The sequence below is a fragment of the Sinocyclocheilus grahami genome, unplaced genomic scaffold (assembly GCF_001515645.1).
Source record: "Sinocyclocheilus grahami isolate Dianchi unplaced genomic scaffold, SAMN03320097.WGS_v1.1 scaffold622.1, whole genome shotgun sequence".
NCBI classification, from domain to species: Eukaryota; Metazoa; Chordata; class Actinopteri; order Cypriniformes; family Cyprinidae; genus Sinocyclocheilus; species Sinocyclocheilus grahami.
Genome location: NW_015505801.1, coordinates 14914 through 41554, shown reverse-complemented (window position 1 = coordinate 41554; position 26641 = coordinate 14914). Strand labels below are relative to the sequence as shown.

Below are 26641 nucleotides of genomic sequence, written 5' to 3'. Positions count from 1 at the left end.
CTTTATTTTTTTGTTATTTCTCATTTTCATTTATAACTTGTATGTAAATTTACTAAAATAACTAAAACTAAAACTGAAATTAATAAAACTATATAGACATATTTAAAAAACAATAACTAATACAATGACAAAAACACAACAAAATTACTAACACTTTAACTAAAATAAAAATGGAAAATACAAAAATAAAAACAAATGAAATATATATAGAATAACACTGGCATAATTTCCGTAGGCTAAAATGATATGTAATATATTTACGTATTTTGATATTCCATTCGTGCAGTTTTATACATTTCTTTTATAATAATTATATAGAATGACAACTTGCCCCAGTTTCCCTTATATAAAAATACCCCGAAACCCTTGCAATAGAACAGATACTGTAAGTTTGAGATTGATTTTGAATTGCACCCGTACAGAATATGCTCTCAGTGCCCAAAGTCCCAACACTGGCCTTTAACAGCTAATTGGTCTTAATTGATGTAATAGATGTGCAGGAACTTATCTGAACATGAATGGAAAAAATGTTTGTGCGAGGTCTAGAATCAATAATCATTGGGTTTTTTTTTGTTTTTTTTGGAATATTCATTGTACTATTGTTTAGTATATGTTGTGCTCTATGTAATATGTTGATTATGTCATTAATGGTGTCTTGTTAGTATATGAATGTATGTGAGAGCACTGCAGTTATCACTGAGGAAGAGCGGGAGGCATAAAGGGGGAATGGGGTTTTTTTTTGTGCTGTCTCTTTTTTTTTTTAAATAAATCTGTTACTATAGCAACCCTGGAAGCAGAGGCAGAGAGGGAAGGAGGTGGGGTGAAGTGGGGGAGTGTGAGAGACCTGGTAACCATAGCAACTCACAAAGGGACTGGAAGAAACTTACAGAAATATATGAGATATTATAGGTTGGGAGGGAGAGGAAGAGAAAAAAGAGAGCAAATGAGGTGAGAACCATCTCAGGGAGGGACAAGAGCTAAGTGCACGGAACAAAATACCTCAGCCAATCAGAAACTGACCCTCGTCACCATCGCCCAATCAGATGGCTGCTAGAACACAAAGCACCTTTCATGCACAAGACTGAGGACCGTAGTAAAACATGACAAACAGAGAATGAATGTGTATTGGATGATGCAGAAACCGCAATGCTCACCAAAAATGAATGAATAAATGTGCACACATGCACATGCATTAACATATTAAAATTATTTGATTGTTAGACAAAGCAATAAGAGGAGAAGTATATGAAATATGTTTTATATTTTTATTAGCAGGTGAGTGTTTCACAAAGCACCAGGTTTTCCATCTAGTGTGTTTACTTCTCACCTCATCTTTTGTATGGTTTCGTGCATTTGACATTTGGCATTGACATGTTTAAACTGAACTTGGCAATTCAGTTCCCCCTAAAACCAAATTTAAATCCTGCATGAAATAGCAAACATGTGTTTCCTTTGTTCTGGTTCTGCTCATTGTTCTAGCAGGACTTTTAAATATATGATAATGCTGAAGTCAATAATCTTACAACATGAACCACAAAGAGGACAAATATTTAAAAAATCTGAGCTTTTTACTAATATCATCATAATCATCATTAAAAAAATAAAATAAATAATAATAATAATCAAAAACATAAGAAGGCCTATTTGAGTGATCAGTGACCCACTTCCAAAATTTCATAGAAATAGGATTTTTAGCATTAACATAATTTTTTACTTTCATAAATTCAGTTTTATAGTGTTACCTATTTTTTTTTCTTTTCTTTTTTTTAAACTACAGAATAAACTAGCTGCTATTTGTCCTTCCTGTGTGACATTGATATTCCAGAATCTGAAAAAAGGAAAAAGCTTTCATACAATGCTTGATGCATAAGTGGAAATTACATTTAATTCTCAAGCTGCTCAAAGAATACAGACGTTTATTTGAATATGTTTGATATTTGTTTAAATATTTAATATATTAAAGAGTTTTCTCTAATTGTGTTGCTGGGTAAATCACTTTATTTCTGTTGTTTTATTTAGGCAAAAACAGCTTTTATGTCCAATTGGTCTGAGATGTCAGTATTGGATGGCATATGGTTTTGCTCAGAAGATAGACTGTTGGATAGTTGGGCGTCTAAAGTGATTTACAGTAAATGTAACCCTCCCACAACAGCTTGGGGTTAAGTTTGTAGCTCAAGGGCAGAAAAGATAGAGTAGGATTAATCACAGTGTTTGGGTCATCTCTATTTGTAACTGAACTTGCAACCTTTAAGGCGGTGGTCCAGATCCTTTGGCATTAGGCTGAAGGATTCCCAGAATGCTTCAGATGACAGTGAAGGATTACACGGCCAAAACTTCAACTTGTAAAATCGGTACATTGTTCTCACAACAACACTGACAATCATGGGAAGCCGAGGATTTTTTGCTTACAAAGTCAACAGCTGGTTTTGAGAGCAATTGCTGATGGTGCTTTATATCTGACATGTATCTCCTCTGTTCTTCTTCTGGCTGGCATTGCTAATACACTTACATTTGTGTATTTGGCAGACACTTATATCAAAAGCAACTTATATTGCATTCAAGGTATACATTTAGTCAGTTTAGGCCTTCCCTGGGAATCGAACCCATTCCTATTGAACTTACTGTACTGTTTGAGCTACTAAGTTTAAGTAGCTACACTACTGACTATATTTTTCAGTACTATGACAGCATACATCCATCTATTCTCCAAACCATTTATCATCTGCAGGGTCGCGGACTTTCTAGTAACAATACATTTTTTTTGACGTTCCTGCATAAGTCTTACGTGTGTGTGTGTGTGTGTGTGTGTGTGTAGAGCTAAATAAATGTTTTATTTATTTATGTATTATATGTATGTGGAGCTAAATAAATGTATTAATAATACATGTATTTATTTATTATTTTATTATTATTTTATTTTTAAATGTTATATTTCCCTGCATAGATCTTATTTTTATAGTAAAATATTTATTTAAAGGCTGCTTTTTAATCAAAATGTTTTCAATAACATTATATATTATACACAATATTTATTTATTTATTTATATATATATAGAGAGAGATTAATAAATTAATTGTAATAAATGTTATTAATAAATACATTTATTTATTTATTTACTATTTTATTTTTATATATATAAAAATATATATATATATATAACAAAATAAAATAGTAAATAAATAAATTCACAAATGGTGAAACGGTTGGAGGAGTTCTGTTATCACTCTAATATCGCACTCTTATCAGCCAATCAGATTCGAGGACCAGAAAGAACTGTTGTATATATTGTATATATGTATAAAATGTTGTGTGTGTATATATATATATAAACTCATCACGTTATATTTTATGTAACTTTAATGCTGTATATCAGAGCGCTGACTTTGTACTTTTGATTATGTATTATATGTATGTGGAGCTAAATAAATGTATTAATAATACATGTATTTATTTATTATTTTATTATTATTTTATTTTTAAATGTTATATTTCCCTGCATAGATCTTATTTTTATAGTAAAATATTTATTTAAAGGCTGCTTTTTAATCAAAATGTTTTCAATAACATTATATATTATACACAATATTTATTTATTTATTTATATATATATAGAGAGAGATTAATAAATTAATTGTAATAAATGTTATTAATAAATACATTTATTTATTTATTTACTATTTTATTTTTATATATATAAAAATATATATATATATATAACAAAATAAAATAGTAAATAAATAAATTCACAAATGGTGAAACGGTTGGAGGAGTTCTGTTATCACTCTAATATCGCACTCTTATCAGCCAATCAGATTCGAGGACCAGAAAGAACTGTTGTATATATTGTATATATGTATAAAATGTTGTGTGTGTATATATATATATAAACTCATCACGTTATATTTTATGTAACTTTAATGCTGTATATCAGAGCGCTGACTTTGTACTTTTGACTGAATTGTCTAGCAACTTTTATGATGGCTGTTGTTGTTGTTGTTATTCAATAAATAATATTTTATATACATAATAGTAGTATTTAGTATTGGGAAATTGTGTGAGTGTGTGTGTGTTTGTGATGGTGATTTTAGTTACATTGTTCCGCCATTAGATGGCGACAAGAGACTGTTTTACGAGTCAACAGTAAACCTTTTATATTGAAAGAGATTGAAACTGAAATTATTTTTACTTTTAATTACAGCTTGTAAGATGCAGCCATCAAATGCACTGAGCAGCGCTGTCATCGAAAATCATCCTTAACAGATGAAAGGATAGTACAACAAAAGATAGCGCTTTCCTCTGTGGACTTTCAAAGTAATGTTTTATACTGAATATGAGATCGAGCTGAAGAGTGAATGCTGTATCAGATGCCTGTAATCACACTCGCTCAGTCCATCTCTCTCATAATACTCTACTCCACATAATACATTGGTTTTAATACAGTAATACGATAAGCTTTCAATGAAGCAACTCAAAGTTCCTTCGTTACTAGCTATAAAGTGACATTTTCGAATTAGTAATGGAGGCTTGGGCTCAGCTGTTAAACCATCTGTTAAACTATACATATCTAGGGCTACGTTCACACTGTCAGTTTTTGGGATTGACAAGCGCATTTACTTACAGGTGTGAGTCTCGAAATTTCCCGTTCACACAGCAGCTTACAGTAGCGTCTGTATGAATGTGCAATGGGAGTCAAGCCTGTATTCCTTACCAGTAACCATAGCAACAGTGACCAAAATAATATCAAAGATGGCGATGTACACAAAACTTAAAGTCTTATCACTTTCTGACATGACAAGAGTCCAATCCAGCCGCGAGTTCAAACCTTCATTAACCGACAGCAGCTTTTATGTTTGGGTGGAGAGCGGAGCATTTGAGTCGTGCACAGAACACAAAACTGACGGGATTGGATCCGGTGGAGAAGACTGGATCTAAAACTTTCAGATGACACACAGCACATTTCTCCGTCACTGTAAGTTACTGAAGCCACACATGAAAACACGCAACACACTGTAGACATACGTGTGTGCAGCAGAGCGGCTCTCTCGCACTGTAAGACGTGACAGACAAGTCCGGTTCCATTCACACAGCGTGGGTTTTCTGAGAATGCGGTTGTGAGTCCTGAAAATTTACGGGTGTGAGTTTGGTTACAGAATGTGGTTGTCACGCCTGAAAATAACCATACTGTGCATGAACGTAACCGTATTAAGGACTCAAATACAGGACTGACAACCGTATTCTGCTGTGTGAACGTGGCAATGTGTTAAACTGTCAAACTGAGATTTGAATCCGTGGCGGAAGGAAGTAGTTCTGCACAAAAGAGGGTTTTTAAATCATTGTTGTTTTTCTTATGGATTTACACACGTGCCGTCGAACTGTTGTATAAACGCAATATCACAATCGTAGATGCTCGTATATATACCTTTATATTCGTATTCATGCAAATCACTAATTGATTTTACCTAAATATGCATATTTATTATAAATGTATTCCAATACACAATATTTGATTTAATCTAATTAGCAGAAAGAGATTGTAGATTTAATCCTTTTATTTTTCAGATACACACAAACATGCTCGGTCTCTATGCAGTTTCTCAAGCTCACATGCAGCGCACGCACATGCACATGCACTCAATCACTGCTCTTTTCTATGCGCACACATACACACATTAGATTTGCAAATGGAAGCAGCTCTGCTTGAATGAGTGGGTGCACTGGAGAGCCAAGAGGAAGGGAACGAGAGAGAGAGAAGATAACGAGAGATGTGGTTTCCCTCTTCCTTAATGTGTCTTTTGTGTTTTTAGCCTGTATGTCTCTCTCAGGATACCCTCCTCTTTAGTTACCATGGTGACGGCATGCTCCCCCCCCTCCACCCCCGTCTACCTTCCTATCCCGCTTTCACACTGATTCATTTCTCTGTTACCATGCCAGTGGTTCTCCCCATCATGATACCTGTTCATTCTTTCTTTGCGTTCAGAATCTCTTTGTATTTTCTGCGCCATTCTAAGCGGATCCATCTGTCTGTCATTGTGTTTGTCTATTTGTTGCTGGACTTAAAGGCTCATCGTTTGTCTGTTCTGCTTGTTTATCTGTCTGTCTCTCTGAATTCATTTGCTGATTCTCAATATCGCTGATTCTCTCTAAACACCATCACTAGAGACTGTCTGCACAGGGTGGGCAGCAAGCAGCACGCATGTAAAGAGATTTTTTGGGGTAATTTTCGCAGACGACAGTTGTTGCTATGGCGACAGAACTTTAGGCTTTGGATGGAAGCGGTAGAGGGAAGAATGTGGGAGAATGGATGGAAACGGAGATAACTGGATATATGGAGAGAGAGAAGAGGGCGTGCTGGATTTTCGGGAGATGACCCTCTGCATGTTCTAGTTTTTCGGCGATGCACTGGCAAGCCGAATATGTCACACTGCTATACTGCAGCTGCTCTCTCTTTGTCAATCCAATATGTCCATTTGAATTTAGATTTTTAGAGGGAGGGGAAAAAGAATCTACACTACATCTACACTTCCAAAAAAATAAACAAGATTTTTATATATTCTGAAGAAAACATAAGTGGTCATTGCCTGTACTGGATCATGTTGTGGGTCGTTGTCAGGACGTTACTATCGGGTTGCTAAGGTGTTCTGAGTGTTTTTTAGGAAGTTGCTGTGCAGTTGCTAGTTTTTGCTACAGTGAGTTACATTCTCAGAATGAAAATGGTACAAAAGCTGTCAAACAGCTTTCAAACAGCACTAATATGTACACTAATAGGTACTAATATATACACTTTAGGGAACAATATGTACCTTTAAGGTACTAATTTGTGCCATTTAGGGGTAAATAATGTACAAAAGTGTATCTTTTGAAAGTGTACTGTCATAGTGACAGCTTTTGTACCATTTTTCTGAGAGTACCATTACAGCTTTTGTGCCATATTGTACCATTTTTTCTACTTACTGGTCCACAAAAGCCCATTTTCAAACTGGGGGTTTGTGAGGGAACTACAAAGGGTTTGGGAGTTTGATGAGCAACTAATGATTAGTTAAATCAATAATACATACAAAAAAATGTAAGGGGGGGTGCGCAATAAAATAAAAATAATCAAAACACTGACTTACTCAAAAAAATTACATATTTTATTTGTTTTCCTGTTTTACATGTGATCATTAACCAACATCAGAGAACATCTGTTAAATTATTTAAATATTATATATAACTTAATATACATAAATCTCAGGGGTACTTCAAGTAAACATTTTAGGTCAAAAAGTTCAAAGTTTGGAAATCCATGCTTTATGATATTATTACCTTGCTTGGGTCCCTCCTTATTTATAATTCTATACAAGTTTTATGACTCCTTTTTATTGTCCACAAAAAACATAGGTCTTTCATAGTTTCACATATCTCATAGTTTCATAGTTTCACATAGTTTCACCATTTATAGAACAAATGGTGTTGCAATTGTCTAATTTAACTTTTTTTTCCTGTCAGTTAAGAAATGAAATTATGGCAACACTTTAGTTGAGGGGACCCATTCTTACTATTAACTAGTTGCTCATTAGCATGCATATTACCAGCATACTGTCTGTTTGTTGGTACTTATAAAGCACATATTAATGCCTTATTCTGCAGTACAATATTTTAGATCCTTTAATCCTTCCCTATACCTGAACTTAACAACAAAAAATGTGTGAGAGAACCAGAGCCTAAATGAAAAATGACAGAAGAGAGCATAATGTATTCACTTTCTGTGTGTTTGTTGCACAGAGGTGATTGATGTGGAAAGCTAACGTTTTCTCCAATTTCTAATTAAGAGACAAAAACAGAAAAAAGAGTGGAGGAGAAAGAGGTTAGAGACACAAGGTGAGAAGAAAATCTTTTGGAACTGAGGAAGAGAAGGAAAGAAAAGAGACTGAGAGAGAAGAGGTAAAGGAAATGCCTCACATTCTTTCAGTGCCGAGAAAGTGTGTGTGTGAGTGAGATGATCGGATGGAAAAAGGAAATGGACAGTTGGGATGAGCGGGAGAAAGAGATGAGAGATAAATAAAGGAAGAAAGTTCACATACCAGAAAGAAAGATGAAAGTGGAAAATAGGAGCAGAGGAGCCATGCAGGAAATAAAAAGAAAGGAAAGAAAATATGATAGACGGGATGCCCTCATGTGTCCTGCACCCCATGGAGATGACCTTTGACCTTTCTAACAGCCTGTTGACACAAAGAGGTCAGTGGTTCGAGGCCTCAAGAAACTAAACAAACACAGATTATGACCGCTATAGTCACAGCACACTCTTTATTTTCATGTAGATGTTTCTGTGGCATTTCATTTTCATTTATGCATTTAGCAGACACTTTTATCCAAAGCAATTTACAGAGCATTCAGGCTATACATTTTTTTTTTACCAGTATGTGTGTTCCCTGGGAATTGAACCCTACAAAGAAATATGCAGATGGTGGGAAAATAGAGACAGAGGAAGACAGAAAAATGCAAAGTCAAATAAGTAATGTGTAGCCTGTGTTGTAGAGGGGAAAAAGTTTACACCATTCACTCAGAGACGTGAACGTATGAATGGACAGAGTGAATGAAGGAGATAAAGAGGAGGAGTAATCAAATAGAAGAAAGATGAGGACTGAACAAAAAAAGGAGGTGTAAGTTGAAAGATGAGGATATTTAAAGAGTGGGATGAAATAAGATGTGGGGAGAAGGATTGAAAGTACTGTAAAAAGCAAAAATTGAAATTGTATCTGTTTGTTTCTCTCCTCTGTTCAACTTACATTTCCCTCAGGAATGAGTGGGATAGAGAGAAGTGGGAGAGTTTTATTCACACTTTTCCTAAAGAGATCAACAAGCATGACATAGGAAAAGAAATAGGCTTACACATGTGTACAGGTACACACATACTGTAAAACATCATAAGAGAAAGTCAAACAGGCCCAACAAGACAGATACAGCACACACTCATGGATGTTAATGAGAGCTGATGTGTGCAGAGAGGTTCGCATATTTACTACTCTAAAAAAGCAATAAGCACCAGAGAAATGAAATGAAAGAGTGATTAAAATATGGCTGGAAACAGATGGAAGGGAAATGAGAGTATTTAGGAAAATGGTTTGAAAAGAATCAAAAATAAATGTGGCAAACTAGAGGCAGATAAAATAAATGTTATTAAATAAATAAATGTTATTGCTATTTAAGTTTCATATCAGGCTATACATTTTTTTTTTACCAGTATGTGTGTTCCCTGGGAATTGAACCCACAACCTTTTGCACTGCTAACGCAGTGCTCTAACACTGAGCCACAGGAACATATTCATTTAACATTAACATAGGCATTTCTCTAGGGTTAAGTCTCTCTCTCATCCACTCCTCTGAGCACCGGTTTACTTGGGATTCCTGGGATGGGAGGGATGTGTGAAATGAAACATTAATGAAATGAAAGGTGTTTGGTGAATCTTTTACACCGTCCTAATGTTTCTGTGCCACTGCTAATGTCGAGGGTTGCCAGGTCCCCCTGAGGCCCCATAGTATGCTGAGTGACATTTGAATGGTTTTGCAGAATGTCCCGAAGCATGTTACCCCTGTACACAACATGCCGCTGTTTACAGAAGAACATTTTGTGGTGTGTGTGTGTGTGTGTGTGTGGACATGAAACCAAATACAAGGTTATTTGGGCTAGAAGTGGGTTACACATAGCCAGACTATATCGGGTCTAGGGGAGAGCGGGGCACAAAGTAACACTTTTTGGACTTAGTTTGTGTAAATCCACATGGGGTTCAGAATATAATTTTTTTATGCACAGTAATTTTACACTTGTCTAGTACGAATATGTCACTTTGTTTCATAATTACAGTGTATACGTTTTTCTTTATTTTCCCTCAAAAAATGGAAGTTAAATGTGACAACATGCCCCATAGGTGGGGTGCATTGTAACATCTGAGGGGCACGTTGTAATATGACCATATGACAGCTTAAAATGTTATCTAATCGAATGAAAAAAATAAACAAGACAAACTAAAATATTTTGTTAAAGGGGTCATAGGATGCTACATGCACTTTTACAAGTTTTTTTAACTGAAATGTGTGTTGGTAGTGTGTGTACACAACCACCCTATAATGATAAAAATCCACCCAGTGTTTTTTCTTTAATCTCGTTAAATGTTTTCCCCTTTCTCAAATCGAGCCGATCTCAGATGCCTGTCTGTGTGACGTCACACAGACAGGCCCCTCCCACGATAGTTTGATTGACAGTAGCGTTTCAGCACAGACTGGTGTCTTACCTTAGACCTGCCCTGAGTGAGCTGTCAGTCCGCCATTGTTTCACCGCTGGAGCAGATGTAGACAAGAATGACTCCTAAGCGATTGAGGTGTTATGTTGGTGGATATAATAATGAACATAGCAGTAGTCATTTACTCCCGACATCTGAGCCGCTGAACTCGCAGTGGATTACTTTGTTTCTGAAGGGAATGCGCCCCCGATCTACATAAATGCGTCTGTTTGCGCAAATCATTCATGATCCAGCCTCATCTACGGAAGAAGTGAGTATAATGTTTTGTAATGAATCTTTGCAAATCGCCTTTCCTATGTGCTAATTAGCTTTTCACAATGAATGCAGCTAAAGTAAACTCTCTCTCTGAGAGACATTTTACATGGAAAAACAATGAAAAGCAGCAGTGGAATACAAAAACGCGTTCTGTGTGAAGGGCCCCTAAATGATTCAATGAATGAATCGTTTGAGCGGATTATTCAAACGACTCACTCATGAAAACAGTCACTTGTCGCCACTTACTGGCAAAGCGAACTTGCAGAAAGAGTCGCTGAAAAATGGAGAAATCCCCAAAGTATAATTGAAGCCAAATATTAAATAACACAAGGGTTGAATCGGGATGTTAGAACTTTTTGAATTAAATTAAAATTATTCTAGTTCAAAGAGACCAAAAACAAAGAAATATGCAGATGGTGGGAAAATAGAGACAGAGGAAGACAGAAAAATGCAAAGTCAAATAAGTAATGTGTAGCCTGTGTTGTAGAGGGGAAAAAGTTTACACCATTCAAATCGCCTTTCCTATGTGCTAATTAGCTTTTCACAATGAATGCAGCTAAAGTAAACTCTCTCTCTGAGAGAAGCTCGGAAGAGAGGGGCAGGGTCAGCAGAGCTCATTAACATTTAAAGGAAAATGCTACAAAAACGGCTTGATCTGAAAAGAGCTGTTTTTGACAGGGTAAAAAATTTGTTTTTTACGATACCATTGAGAAATTTTAACCAAACTATGTTACAGACTGTTAAACTTGTGGAAAATGGGCATCCTATGACCCCTTTAATAAAATAATGGCGTTTTTTAAGAATTAAAAATAATCTGATTTTGGAGTTTGACAATGAACACATTGCAACCATGCTTGGGACGGCCCACATAAACAAGCCAAAATGCTTTACATGTCTTGAAATAATAATTTCTAAACATTAAACATTGACTGTCAGTCTTTATTCGCCTGTTTCTCTTTGTTTCTCATTAAAATTCATTAAAGTAAATAGTGTAAATTGCATCGCTAATGTCATAGAATAGCACATTGTAACGCAGTGTTTCAATGTGCCCCATCTGCGCAACTGTAGTTTAAAACTGGTTAGTGTCTTCTACTAGTTATCAAAGCATTAAAAAACTATCTGAACTGATAAATAACAGATTGGAGATTAAAATAATAGCAGATTTGTCTCATTTTAAATGAATAATAAAAACTGAGATGAAAAATGTCCTTACGCCAGAATTTTAATTTTTCTATGGTAAAATAAATGTTCAGCGATATCTTAAAGATCTTTTTAAATTTTGGCTCACATTTTTTCTCTATATAGTGTTGATATGGTAACTAATAAATACTGTAAATTTTGTTATGCTAGCATGTGTGGAAATATTCAAACCAGGTATGTTACAACTAACCCAGCGTTACTTTGTACCCCATGCTCCCCTGCAGTATATGCCCCTTAGCATGAAAAACATTTTTTATTCAAATTCTGAACGGATTATATAGAAAGTACACAAATAGCACTTCCTTTCTAATCACTAAAAAGGTGTAACTTCAGTTCATCGCGATCTCACAAAGTTCCTTCATAATCAATGATCCTCTTATTTACATCATGTTACAGTGAGAGGATTCATGAGCGTGCGGAACAAAATCCGGCATTTATTTGAACGGAATGGCCAATCAGAAGTGTTCAAGAATCAACAGATATGTCTGTGATTGGCTACATTGCTCAACACAAAAACATGTTGTAAATAGAAACTTTTGACATTCCCCAGAGCGCAAACACAGATATGCACTGAAGCGTTTACCAAATCTGTTTCGCCAATATCCAATTACTTTTCAACTTAGGGTGCTATTCACTGCGTAAGAAAATGGACGTGTGGCGTGAGTGCGTGAGAAAAGTATCAATTGCATGAGAGTTGGCAGTCCTGTTTAATATTTTGGTACCTGAATCAGACTTAGACATAGAGTGAATTTTAGTACTTGCACACAAATGCTCATGGACATCACACAACCCACACCCACCTATACAAAATACAGTTTTATTTGTTTGTGTGCAAAATTAGAGCAATGCTTCTCTGAGGAAAGACATGGACAGATGATTGTTCCGTCTGAGACCATTTGACTATGTATTCTTGCTTACCTCTCTGGGCACATAATTAAACGCTTGTTTCTGTGTCTCTGTGTGCTACTGGGTACATTATTGTCATTCTCAGTTTATCTCTTTCTCTCCATGACGTTTTGCATTTGGCTCTGCTTTTCTAAATGCTTAACATTTGGCAGCACCACTTCAGGGATGTTTTTCTTATACTGTAGCATCTGGAAATGCTTCACAGTTTTCAAAACACACACACAGACGAATCAGTCTATGAATCAGACATCAGATGTTGCTTCTTTGTTCTGAGGGCACTTTTGCGTCACTAATGACTAGTTAAACGAGAGAAGCTGCTTTGAGCGTTCTGATACACAGCCCAGTGTCATTAAGCTCTGTCATAAGCAGCTGTGCTGCAAAGACTTGACGTCATGTCTCCTGCAGTCCAATCACGATGCATGGACAGTTGCAAAGACAGAAGGCTGGTTTTATGACAGAAAATCGATGTCCAGAGACCTTGACTTTCCGAATGACTTTCTTTCTTCCATGGAACACCAAAGTCAGCGTGACAGCTTTAGTCTTTTTTCATTTGCTCTATATGGAGAAGAGCGTACATTCTTAATTATTGGTTTACTGGAGTAAATGGTGACAGAATTTCCATTTTGGTGTGGTCTATTACTTAAAATGTGATGAAGCGTTTTGTTTTATGGCTGTAAATGTAATCCTCTGAAGGTGCACCCTTTCCTTCTTTCTCCCTCCCTTTATTAACGTTTTGCCTTAATTAGCAAATTGGACTGTTACAAATAATCCTGGAGGATTGGCATGTGCCTGAGGAGAAAGAGAGGCAGGAAGAGAGAGAGTGACAGAGTTTTTTTATTTTTTTTTTTAGAAATATCTCTGCAATGATGTAATGGATGAAAATATTTGCCATGTGGCTGTAAGAGTCTGCATAGCATATGCATGTAAAAATATTTTTTATTAATCTTCATATATATACTATACATATATAAAAGATACTGATTAACACAATGTATTGGTCAAACCAGGGATTGGTGCAAAAATGTCCTTGGTATTTAAAATGCAGGGTAAAATACCCTTGTGATGAACTTAAGTTGTTTTTATTTGTCGTTTAACATTTTAATATACACTACCATTCAGATTTTCTTTTAAAAACACTTTTTATTTAGCAAGGATGCATTCATTTGATTAAAAGAGACAGTAAAGACGTTTAGGTTACAAAAGATTTTCTTTTTAAATAAATGCTGTTCTCTTAAACTTTATGTTCAACAAGGAATACTGATAATCACGATTTCCACAAAAATGTTTAGTGGCACACTGTTTTTAGCATTGACAATAATAAGACATTAAAGAGTGGAGTAATAATGCTGAAAATTCAGCTTTGCCATGACAGGAATAAATTACATTGTAAAATATATTGAAATAGAAAAAAAAAATTTAATTGTAAACTTTAATATAGTAATATTTCACAATATTGCTGTTTTGAATGGTATAATATTTCATTTTACCAAATGTCTATGTCTGCCAAATGCAGATATACGTATATCTAAATATAAAAATTGTAAATATTTTTTTGTTATTCTCTAGGCTTGGGTTAGAAGTATTTAAAATAAATGTATGCCACACCACAAAATCCTCATAAAAGTGGGAAGAACAGTGTACAGTAACACAGAAGCTAATTTTTGTCTCTCTCTCTGTGTCTGTCAGTGTTCAGCGGCCCGCGGTTTTCTCAGGAGCCGGCGGATCAGTCTGTGGTGGTCGGGGAGAGAGTAGTTTTGTCCTGTGTGGTGTTTAACTACACCGGCATTGTACAGTGGACCAAAGACGGGCTCGCTCTTGGCATCGGAGAAGATCTGAGAGGTGAGCACACACATACACACGCACACAAATCAGATCACACTAACCAAGGGCGTCATGCATCTTTTTTAGAGGGGAAACGAGTGACAGTATGAGCTCAATAAGTGCTCTAGGTGTGATAAGACGAGACCAAAGAAAAAAAAACGACCTTTAAGTGTACGACCGCAAAGTTTAGCAGTACAAATTTGGTTCAGCATCAAAAGGAACATGGGTTCAAATGAATAAACCAAGAAATATTGCAACTGAGTCTGACAGCCAGCGATCACTATGCATTTTAGTTGTATCTAGTCAAACTAGTTTGGAGCGACACGACGGTGGGTACGCTGGCTGGATTTTCAGTATGAAGCAATTTACTGACCAGATTTAGATATGTTTTCTGCTTAAGTGTTTTAGACAAACACCATTTTTACGTACACACATTGTGCAACCTAATATTCAATGATACAAATAATTATTTTGGAATTTGGCTCAGAAATCTGGCAAGTCTCATGCCTCTTTAATAACCTGTGTCTAATATACAACATATATATCTAATGCAACATACAGTACAGCATACATGGTTTCTCCCTCTCCTCTATTTAAAATTATGCAAGAGACATCATTTTTTCCCTTTCATTGTCCAGACATTGCCATTTTCTTTCTTTGTCCTCTGTCTCGGTCTCTCTCTCCCTTTTTTTTCGGACGTGTTGCTCTTTTGTCCACCCTAATCACAGACACATACACATATAAATGTGCAAACACGCGCACACGTTAAGCGTCTGCTTCCTGATTGGTTGAGCTAAAGGATGATGTAATCATTGCCAATACTTTTGTCCTCCTGGTGTCCAGATCGATGATGTCATAATGTGTGTGCCAGAGAGAGTGTGCAGTCAGAATGCCAATGTGTTGGTGTGCTGCCCTCTGCTGACAAACGCATGTCCTACAAGTCACCACATAATCACACTGATTGGCTAAACTAGCTGTGAAATATTTGGTTTGTGTTTTATAATTCAAAGATCCCTGGAGCATTCAAAAAATTTACAAAGAAAATGTATATTCATTTGAGCTATATGTTTATTATGAAATATGTTTATTATGTCCCTATTTCCTATCTATGAAATAGGGACAGACATGGTTTTGCAGCACAGTATTAACTGCATCTGAAATTATTATCTGCATCGATAAATGCATGAAACATTTTACTGTGTTGAAGTGTAATTGTGTGTGTGTGTTTCAGCATGGCCGCGGTACCGTGTATTGCGGATCTTGGATGTTGGGCAGTATAATCTGGAGATCACGTCAGCGGACCTGACCGATGACTCACTGTATGAGTGTCAGGCCACTGAAGCCGCTCTGAGGTCCAGAAGAGCTAAACTCACTGTTCTGAGTTAGTACACACTGAATATATTCAGAATAGCATACTACCATTATAGTATTTTTACAGGATGTATAATGTGAGAAGTATGCATTTTTTTACATAAAATTCCATGCATTTCAGTAAACAACTGCACACTGCGTGGCATACTGTATCCCACAATGCAATGGACTCAACTTGATGTTCCATTTCCAGTGTGATGAATGAACCTAAAGCCATATGCATTGTGTTTAACATCTCTTGTTACTGATTATTTGAACCGCACTAAATTAAATGTCAAAATTGTTTTTATATCTGAGATTGTTGCTGTGACAGTGTTGTAATATACTACTGTTTGAAATATTATTATAATATTATATTCACAAATATATTTTTTTAAAGTTTGCAGTATACAGTATGTACTGTGCAGTCCTAACATAGCCATCAACACACAGGAAGCCACTTTGTAAAGAATACATTGTGCTTTCTTTATTTAACTTGTTTTGTAAGGACACTAATAGTAGCTCCAGAGATGCCGTACTGCTGCCTTGGAGCAATCTACGTTCTCTCTGTCTCTTTTTCTTTGTGAAGCTGTTCTGACATGATATGCAAAATTGTACATTGCCATCATTACATAACAAAGAATTTTTTGAAAAATCAAATCACTTACACAAGTTACATTACTACATACACAAGTGAAACAATGTGGTAATAAACTTTCCACACATACTCTACCATTCAAAAGTTTGGCGTTGGTAAGCTTTTAAAATTATGCTTACCAAGGCTGCACTTTTTTGCTCAAAACTACAGTAATTGTGAAATATTTTTACAATTTAAATGAACAGTTTTCTGTTTTTATGTATTTTAACATTTTATTTATTCCTGATGGCAAAAGCTGAATTTTCAGCATCATTACTTCAGTCTTCAGTGTCACATCATCCTTCAGAAAACATTCTAATATGCTGATTTGGTGCTCAAGAAACATTATTATTATTATCAACGTTGAAAACTGTGTACTATCTAATATTTCAACATCAATGTTGTACTACCTAATATTCCGGTAGAAGCTGTTTTTTTCATAATTCTTTGATGAATAGAAAGTTAATAGAACAGCATTTATTTGAAATATAATTTTTTACATTATAAATGTTTACTATCTCTTTTAATCAGTTTAATGCATAAACTATTTTCTTTTAAAATCTTACTGACCCAAACGTTTGAACAATATTGTGTCATACACAATATTCACAAAGGACAAAATACCATATATGTGTCAGTATAATACCATATATGTGTCAGTATTTATAGATGTCTGTAGATTATCTGTGTGCAGAGTGTGTAAGTCACTTTCAGCATATTATGTCTGTCTTTGTAGTTCCCCCTGAAGGTCCTGATATCGAGGGCTCTCCAGAGATCCTGCTGATAGCAGGAACGTCATATAACCTCACCTGTGTGTCTCGAGGAGCAAAGCCACTGTCAACCATAGAATGGTACAAAGATGGGATCATAGTGGAGGGAGCCCATACCAGCACTGTGAGTGAGCACATAAGCAAATGATGATAGCATGAAGATCACATATATGAGAACATACGGTATCTATCTGTCTGTCTGTCTGTCTGTCTGTCTATCTATCTATCTATCTATCTATCTATCTATCTATCTATCTATCCATCCATCTATCAGGAAGTGTTAGCAGACAGGAAGAGGGTGACCACAAAGAGTTTTCTGGAGATTCAGCCAGTGGACACAGATACAGGACGAAATTTCACCTGTGTGGCCTCAAACCTGGCTGCCCCGCTGGGAAAGAGGGTCACTGTCACACTCAACGTGCACCGTAAGTGTTTGTGTTTGCGTACACCTTCTTTGCTGTGCTGGCATACTGTATATGCACAAGAATGGACCTAATGGCCTCTCAATCTCTCTCCAGATCCTCCTACAGTTGTCCTGTCTATAGAGCCTCGCTCGGTTCTAGAAGGAGAACGAGTTAAATTTACCTGCCAGGCCACTGCCAACCCTCCCATTATGGGCTACAGGTAAGTGTGTAATGTGGGTGTATGTGCTGATCTCAGTGACGTGCTCTCTCTGTTTTACACATGCTCAGTGTGTGTTGCAGTGTCTTTTTTGTATCATTGAGATACTATTATCATTTTTTGTCATTTTGTTGTGTGTTTTTGCCATTTTTATATATTTATTTGTATGTTTTTAGTGTTAGTTAACTATAATAACCCTGATGTGTTGTAGGTGGGCTAAAGGGGGTGTGATTCTGGATGGAGCGAGAGAAAGTATGTTTGAGACGACAGCAGATCACTCGTTCTTCACTGAGCCTGTGTCCTGCCTGGTCTTTAATGCGGTGGGCAGCACCAACGTCAGTATTTTGGTGGACGTTCATTGTGAGTATTTCAGTCCATCCATCCAATGATCTACCCCACATTGATTGGTTGATGTTATACTGTATGTGTTTGCCATTGATAAGTGGTTCAGTGCAAATTATGCTTTTATTTCATTCTCAAATTTAAATATAATTTAAAACATGAATTCATTCAGATTTTTCAGTTCTGTTCTGATTTGGCATATCCATATCAAGAAAACACAATTTTCACAGCCACAGATTGAGAAATGTGTTTATTAAAATGCAGATTTAATTTTTTTCTGATGCTAGTGTGCATAATTTCATCTAGGGTTATTACATTCAAGGATATTTTACGAACTTTTAGTGTGTTTTTCTATTTAAGTTTGATTTTAATTACTTTTAGTGGTTAATTTGTATTTTTTATAACTTCAAATTTTTTTTTTGTTTTTAGTTAAAAAAAAAATCTTAATTGTTTTAGTAAATTATAATAACCTTGTTGGCTTCTTTTTCTCTCTTTTGTAGTTGGTCCAATTTTGGTGGTGGAGCCGAGGCCTGTAACCGTGGACGTTGATTCTGATGTCTCACTCAACTGTAAATGGTCAGGGAATCCACCGCTCACCCTCACATGGACCAAGAAGGGCTCCAGTATGGTTAGTGCACACTTGATAATGCTTTCTACACCCTACAAAGTGCACTCACCTCTAACAAAAAAAAAAAAATCAGACTTGTTCACACACAACAAAAACACTCGATTGACCATTTTTAATGCTGTTTGTCTTTCTTTATTCCACTCTTTGTTGTTCAGGTCCTCAGTAATAGTAATCAGTTATTCCTGAAGTCTGTGAGTCAGGCGGATGCAGGACAGTATGTGTGTAAAGCCATCGTCCCTAGAATCGGTGTCGGAGAGACAGAGGTCACTCTTACAGTTAATGGTCAGTAACACTTACACAAAAATGTGTCATTGCTAATACATAGGTGAACCTGCAATTCAAACATATTTCCACAGTGTTATCAGCATCTAATAACATCGTGCAAGAGTCCCGTAATATCTACAGTGTATATATATACATCTCTCTTATGATGTGATTGGGTGTCCAGGTCCTCCAATCATCTCGAGCGAGCCGATCCAGTATGCCGTGAGAGGAGAGAAGGGGGAAATCAAGTGCTACATAGCCAGCACCCCTCCGCCGGACAAAATTGTGAGTTGGAATCCCACCCTATACAGTACATAATACAGGTTATTCATGACATGGGGCATGCTGTGATTTACAGCAGAAAATACATTTCATGCATTCCGCAAATACTGTGTCAAAAATGAATGTGGAATAAATAATCAAGAATTTTTCAGTAAGAAATGTCTGTTTTTTTAGAGCTTTAAAGTTTGTTCTTTTGAGGGTGGGCTGCTTCTTCCTTTTTTACATGTAGGAAATTCTGGTTATGCATTGCCAATATAATTTCTCTGGGTTTTCAATACTCTTTATGGTGCAGAAATGACATAAAGCAGCTTTATTCAGCTTTATGTATTCTCTTAATGTGTCTCTTACTGTACTTGTTTTTCATCCTTCCTTTATCATTTTTACTCTATACTTCATTGAATACTGAGCAAGCTGAGAGAGAGAGAGAGAGAGAGAGAGAGAGCGAGAGCGCTAAAGGAAGTGTGAAAAATAGAGGTCAAAAAGATATCAAATGAGACATGAAAGATGAGGAGGGCTGACGAGGAGGGGTAGAAAAAGAGTGACAGTGCAGAACAAAGTCCTGTAGCTTTCAGTGTCGATTATCAGCAGCAGACGACACGACATGACAGACAAATGAGTGAGCTTTTAACAATCTCAGCACTTTACTCAACGCTCTGCCTCTTTTCCTCCTTCATTCACTCTCTCTCTCTCTGCTTCTTCCTTCCACCTGTCCTCTAGTCACCCTCCTCCTCTTTATCGCTCTTCAACCGCCTTTCTAGTCGCTCTTTTTCCTTTCTCTCATTTTAGCATGCTTCTTTGGCAAAATAAAAACTGCTGTACCAAGTAAAATAAAAATGAAATACGAATAGTGCAAATGCAGCAAACCTAGTATTAACAAATAAAATAAAAGTATGGTGTGTAAATTTTTTTTTATAAATTAATAAAATAAATATAATAAAAATAAGAAAAGTAAAAAATCTTAGTATTAAAGCAGTAAACAAAGAAAACAAATATGAAAAAATAAAATAGTTTTGTTAAAAGTACATAACTGCAAAAAGGTTAAAAAAGAATAATGAAAATAACAAATTGTAGTATTAACAAAGAAATTGTATATAAAATAAAACAACTGCACAATAAAATAAAATAGAATATAGTTATTAAAATAAAACAAATAATAATATTAACAAATAAAATATTTTTTACATTTGCATTTCTAAATGATCAAATAAAATAACTTAAAAAAAGTAAAGAAAGATAGAAGGAACAAATAGTAGGATTAAAAATTGGAATGAATACAAAGGAATGAATTATAAAATAACATGTAATAAAATAAAATAAAATAAAACAACAATCCAATAAAATAAGTGTGGAAAGTTAAGTAAAAAATAGTAAACAAATTGTAATATTGACAAATGAAATAGTAGTTTATAAATTAAAATAACTGCAAAAAAGTAAAGCACAAATAGTGAAAATAGAGAGAACAAGTAGTAGTAAAAATGAAAAATAAAATAAGAAATAAGAAATGAATAATTAAAAAATAAAAAATAAAAATAAAAAAAACAGCCCACAAACTTAAAATGGAATACTATTAGAGTAATATTTAAGCAGGTGATTAAAGGGAATAAAGATGAAATTAAAACTAGATTTGCCCATAATTGTACTGCTGTGCATGAATTTAATAATAGAGACTCACACTCCTCTGTTGCTCTCTGTCTGATAGTTCACTGGATAATGAGACATGACACAACAGGACTGGCCTTAATGTGAAGATGGTACTTATGAGATAATGAATAATGGAATAAATGAGGAAAGAAAGTGGAGGAGAGGAAAGGAGATTGGGCCATATGTTCTTGTTCCTCATCCTCTCATCCTTCCTGTTGCGCCCCCGCTCTCACTGTCGCTCATGTTGTCAGCTTAAGAGGGACATTAGCACTGTGAATATTTGATGGAGTGTTGTTCATTTTGTATGAACTATCTGCTCTCTCACAGTTCAGAGCAAAATCCTCAAAGAGCTGTAACGCTTGTGAACCCCTGCCTGTGTGTGTGTATTTTCAAAAATATGACATTCTCATGCAGCTATTTAATAATGTGTGTGTGTGTGTAAATACATACATGTTTTTCTGCAGGTTTGGGCCTGGAAGGAGAACGTGTGGGAAAAAGAGAGAGGGACACTGTTGGAGAGGTACACAGTGGAGCAGAGTAGACCTGCGTCACAAGGGGGTGCCGTTCTGTCCACGCTCACCATCAATAACGTCATGGAGTCTGACTTCCAGTCCAACTACAACTGCACGGCATGGAACGCGTTTGGACCAGGAACCATGATCATCACCCTGGAGGAGACAGGTCAGAAACACAATATAGTGTCTATAGACTCGTCTCATTCTCTCACTCTGTCTCTTTGTTAGATAAAGTAGTAGGTATAATAAATCTTTCTCTCTCAGATATAGTACATCTATAGGTATAATACCTCTCTTTCTCTTCTCACTCTCAGATATAGCATCCGTAGGTATAATACCTGTCTGTTTCTCTCACAGATATAGTGTAGTGTGTAGGTATCTTTCTCTTAGATGTATAATGGCTTTAGATATAATCTTTTTTTCACTCAGATATTGTGTCCGTAGGTGCCTTTATATATAACACCTGTATATTTAATTAGGGTTGGGAAGAAATGCAGGCAATCTTTAAAAAATAAAAAACTTTACTGATGTTCACGAAGTCAACATGCTGCATTAAGACCCAGGGTGTGTAAACTTTTTCAAATTGGATGAACATGGTAAATTGTACTTATTTTGTCTTCTGGGAAACATGTAAGTATTAGCTTCTGAAGGGCAGCACTAAAAACAATTATTGCATTTTTGCAAATTCTGCAAGTGGCATGAACTTTCACTTAGGATGCTTTTGCAGAGTGTCTAGGTAATTACCCGTCTCTCTCATTTGTATAGTATCTGTTGGTGAAATACCCGTCTCTCTCTAAAACATAGTGGCTGCTATAGATATTATATCTGTCTAGGTCTTTGACTTAGAAATAGCATCTGTAGGTAATTTAAACATCTGTTTCATACCTGTCTCTCTGTCTCGGGTATAGTGTCTGTATGTTTCATGCCTGTCTCTCTCTCTCTCAGATATAGTGCCTGTAGGTGTGATAGCAGGTGGATCTGTTGGATCTTCCATTTTGCTTCTGCTCCTCCTGTTTGCTCTGATATTCTATCTGTATCGACAGCGCAAAGGCAGTGAGTACACTGTGTATATGTGTGTGGCTCCGAGTGTGTGCATCTGTTTCATGTTCATTTGTTTGTGATGAATTTGTCCAATTTTCTGAGGCAATGCTCTGAAATGGTGAAAAATAAATCAAGTGTAAAATGCTTGATTATAGTTTGGTGCCACCGTGTGACTAGAAGACAGAAAAGAAAAAAAGCCTGTCTAAAACGTCGGAGTCATATTTTACCTCAAATTTACCTACAAAGGGAAAAAAAAGATAAATTATATTTTTCATTTATGTAATAATATATTTTACATTTATTTATTAACTTAATTCTAATTCAATAATAATTATATTTTAGGGCTACTATTAAGATATTTGTATTGTGACATTTGCTTATAGCAAATACAAAATATCTACTTTAATGAGACATATGATAATGACTTATGTGCCTTACTTTTTATGGAACAGCCTGCTAACATGAAGGTTGTAGGTTCAGTTTGAGTGAACAATAAAATTTCTGAAATCATAATCTTGCTTTCAGACCAATGCCAATAAACTGCTGTAATTTAATGGAACCATTAAATCATTTCATGGATTAAAATGATGTGAGGCTTTGTGTCAGTGATCTATTATGCTTCCAGGTCGTCGTGGAGTCACGTTGAAGCCAGACATTAAAGTGGAAACGGTGAACAAGGAGACTCACAGTCTTGAGGAAGAGGCTGCCAGTGCCTCCACAGCCACACGAATGGTAAAGGCTATGTATTCTGTGAGTATCTATAGCATAAAGTAGACTGTCAGGCTGTCTGATATAATGTTCTTAAATATATGGGCAGACATGCTATTTTGTTACCATAGCAAATAAAGAAACAGAGACTTCCTTAAAAAAATCAAGAAATTAGGGGCATTTTGTACTTAAGTCTGTCATGTTAGAGTTTGGTTGGTTCACATGTTTTGATCTAACCAACTACAGAGAAGTGTGACGAGAAATTTTGTCAGGCACTTGGTTTCTAAAACATTGTGCCCCATGAAGCACTGCAGTTCAAAAGTTTGGGGTCGGTAAGATTTTTTTATGTTTTTAAAAGAAGTCTCTTATGCTCACCAAGGCTGCATTTATTTGACCAAAACCGTAATACAGCAAAACAGTAATATTGTGAAATATTATATTATATTATATTTGAAAATGTAATTTTAAATGTAATTTAAAAAAGGATTTAAATCATTTTAATTTTAAAATGTAGTTTATTCTTATAATGGCAAAGCTGAATTTTCAGCACCATTACTCCAGTCACATGATCCTCATGGAATCATTTTAATATGCTGATTTGGTGCTCAAGAAACATTTCTTATTGTCATCGATGTTGAATACAGCTATGCTGTATAATATTTTGGGGAAACCATATTTTTCAGGATTTTTGATGAATAGAAATTTCAGAAGAACAGTGTTTATTTGAAATAGAAAGCTTTTGTTAACAATTCTTGTGATCAATTTAATGCCTCCTTGCTAAATAAAGGTTTCTTTATTCATTTTCATTTATCTCATCTTTTAAAATAAAATCTCACTGATCCCAAATTTTTGAATGGTAGTGTAGCAGTATGAAATATCAAACATATTGTGATTGTTGTGATTATATTCTGTTAGCATTTTTGCTTTTACTGTAAACAGAAAAATTACTTGTTGCTGGAAGCTTCTATTGTTTATTTGAATATGATTCAACTGCTCTATAAAATCTCTACAATCACATTATCTAGTCCAGCTTTGGATAAACATTAACAAGCATAAACAAGCATTTACATAATTTTTTAGTCTGACTGAAACTGAACTATTAAAGTGCATTTAAACATACTTAGTGAGTTTAGGAGCCACCAATTTTAGTGCTTTTTAAAGTAGGACATTTCTGCTTAATTTGATCCACAACAGTGAAAGAATTTAAGAAAGATCTTTTTGAATAAATAAAAAAAGATAAACCTATAAGTAAAAAGAGTTTTTAATGGTGAAAGACTTTCTTTCCACCACAAACTAAAGAACATCTATTCTTCACCAATTCTGATAAAGCTGATATCCTGTTTTCCTCCCTCTCTCTCTTTCTCTTCCTCCCTCTCTCCGTGTGTGTGTTTTGTTGTTTGATGGTTTAGTTTCTTCCCTCTGTCTCCCTCTCTCCCTCCACCCAGCCCTTCAAAGATGACATGGATCTGAAGCAGGACCTCCAGAACGACACGCTGGAGCCCAAGGTGGAGGAGTATGAGCCCAAGGTAAGAAACAGGTGCAGGTGCATATTAGACATGGGCCGGTATTCGGTAATGCGATATATCACGATAATGAACATGCACGATATTGTTATCGTGGGCACTTCAAAATATCATCAATAATTATTTATTACAAATTATTCCGATTTTTGGAATGCATTTTAAGGATAATTTTCCCATCAACTGGTCACAATGCACAACACCGCTGCGAACTCGCATGTAAACAAGCACGGATGATGAGAAGCGCATGAGGCTCTGAATGAAAGCGCACATTCACTCTCTGACAGCAGGTGGCGCTAAACAGCAGAAATGCAGCCGTCACCCCGGAAACAAAGCAGCTGGCTACTTTCTGAAAGGCATTTACATTATTTAAACAGCCATTCAGATTTGTGTATTCGTTATGGTGCTCATCACAGCGCCAAATATTTAGACTTAATAGGCTATTTATTTTCACATTTTTATTTTTAATCTGGACTACAACATGCCCTAGATATTGTTTGAAAATGTTTAGATTCTTTATTGTTACAATAAATTCTTTATTCTTTATTTACAGTCATACTTTACATTAAGGCCCCATTAGTTAACATTAGTTAATTTATTAGTAAAACATAAACTGCCAATGAAAAATTCTTCTAAACATTCATTAATCTTAGTTCATTTCAAATTCAATATTTAATAACACATTGTTAAAATCAAAAGTTGCTACTGTGTCATTTAATGAACTCGAGCTAACATTAACTAACAGTTGTATTTTTTAACAAAGATTAATAACTTGTGTAGCAAATGTAGTTATTGCTCATTGTTAATATTAGTAAATTAACTAAGGTTAACTAATGAAATCTTATTGTAAAGTGTTACCTATTGGTCTTTATAATTCTTTTGTACTTTAATCTGTGTGAAATTATTTACTTTATATTTATTTTTAGTGTATTGCTTTATTGTATTTAAATGTGCAGTTTAAAAAAGTTATTAAACCTGTTATACTTTATTATGACAACACTTTTTTGCAACTAAATTTCAATTTTGTGATAATACCGTATACCGTGATAAAAGCATTAGCAATTAATCGCAACATGAAAATTTGATACTGTCACATGCCTAGTGCATATAGACGCTATACTTAAAGGGAAAGTGTACAATTTTTTGAAATTCCAGTTTACTGTTTACTGTCAGTTTAACATGCAAAGACAATATAGGTTGATTGCCTCTAAAAGTGTAAAAAATACTGTGGCGCTATTAAAACATTTAATTGATTGAGAACCCCAGCCAGCTTCACACAGTAACACTGGCTCAAACAATGCTGTGAGTTTAGGGCGGGGCTATCGATTTGACTGACCAATAGCAAACAGGAGATGTGTTCATGAAAGCTGTTATTATTTTTCCACTTCTTTTTGCTGATGGTAGTGGTGCAGAAATGACACACTTTACCTTTAATATTTGACACAGACAAAGGAAGTATTGTAGCTATGGTCCAACATTTTTTTACCACCAAAAAATAAACTATATATATATATATACTGTAAAATTGTAATAATATTTCACTGTATTACTGTTTTACGGTATTTTTTATTAAATAAATGGTCACCATAAGAGAATACATTTAAAAATCTTACCAACCCCAAACTTTTTAATGATAGTGTGTGTGCAAACACAGATGTTTACACACTCCTATACAGTGCCTATAAACCAGAAATAAATGTTCGATCACATTAGTGAAATTCCGGCAAAACACAAAAACTTTTTGTTGGTCAGTGTGTTGAATTTGCATGACCAACTCAAGTGAAAAATGCATGAAAAACTGCTTCATACAACACTCTCAATCAGTTTAACCCATAAAATTTACCTGAGCATGTTAATTGTGG

The 26641-nt window shown here is 35.3% G+C and overlaps 1 protein-coding gene across 4 annotated transcripts in view; it reads left to right on the top strand.

The window, feature by feature from the left end:
- kirrel1b (kirre like nephrin family adhesion molecule 1b) overlaps positions 1-26641 on the top strand; it is a 39604-nt gene that overhangs the window by 11203 nt on the left and 1760 nt on the right. Inside the window, exons 2-14 of one of the 4 annotated variants that reach the window (XM_016241437.1) lie at positions 14326-14478; positions 15692-15841; positions 17184-17341; positions 17492-17642; positions 17736-17841; positions 18050-18198; positions 18681-18808; positions 18964-19090; positions 19257-19357; positions 21460-21676; positions 22456-22563; positions 23177-23283; positions 24705-24785. In XM_016241437.1, the coding sequence (XP_016096923.1) occupies positions 14326-14478; positions 15692-15841; positions 17184-17341; positions 17492-17642; positions 17736-17841; positions 18050-18198; positions 18681-18808; positions 18964-19090; positions 19257-19357; positions 21460-21676; positions 22456-22563; positions 23177-23283; positions 24705-24785 (1736 nt within the window). Of the gene's footprint in view, positions 1-14325; positions 14479-15691; positions 15842-17183; positions 17342-17491; positions 17643-17735; positions 17842-18049; positions 18199-18680; positions 18809-18963; positions 19091-19256; positions 19358-21459; positions 21677-22455; positions 22564-23176; positions 23302-24668; positions 24786-26641 lie in introns of all 4 variants that reach the window. The other 3 variants (XM_016241435.1, XM_016241436.1, XM_016241434.1) reach the window with 3 other exon arrangements.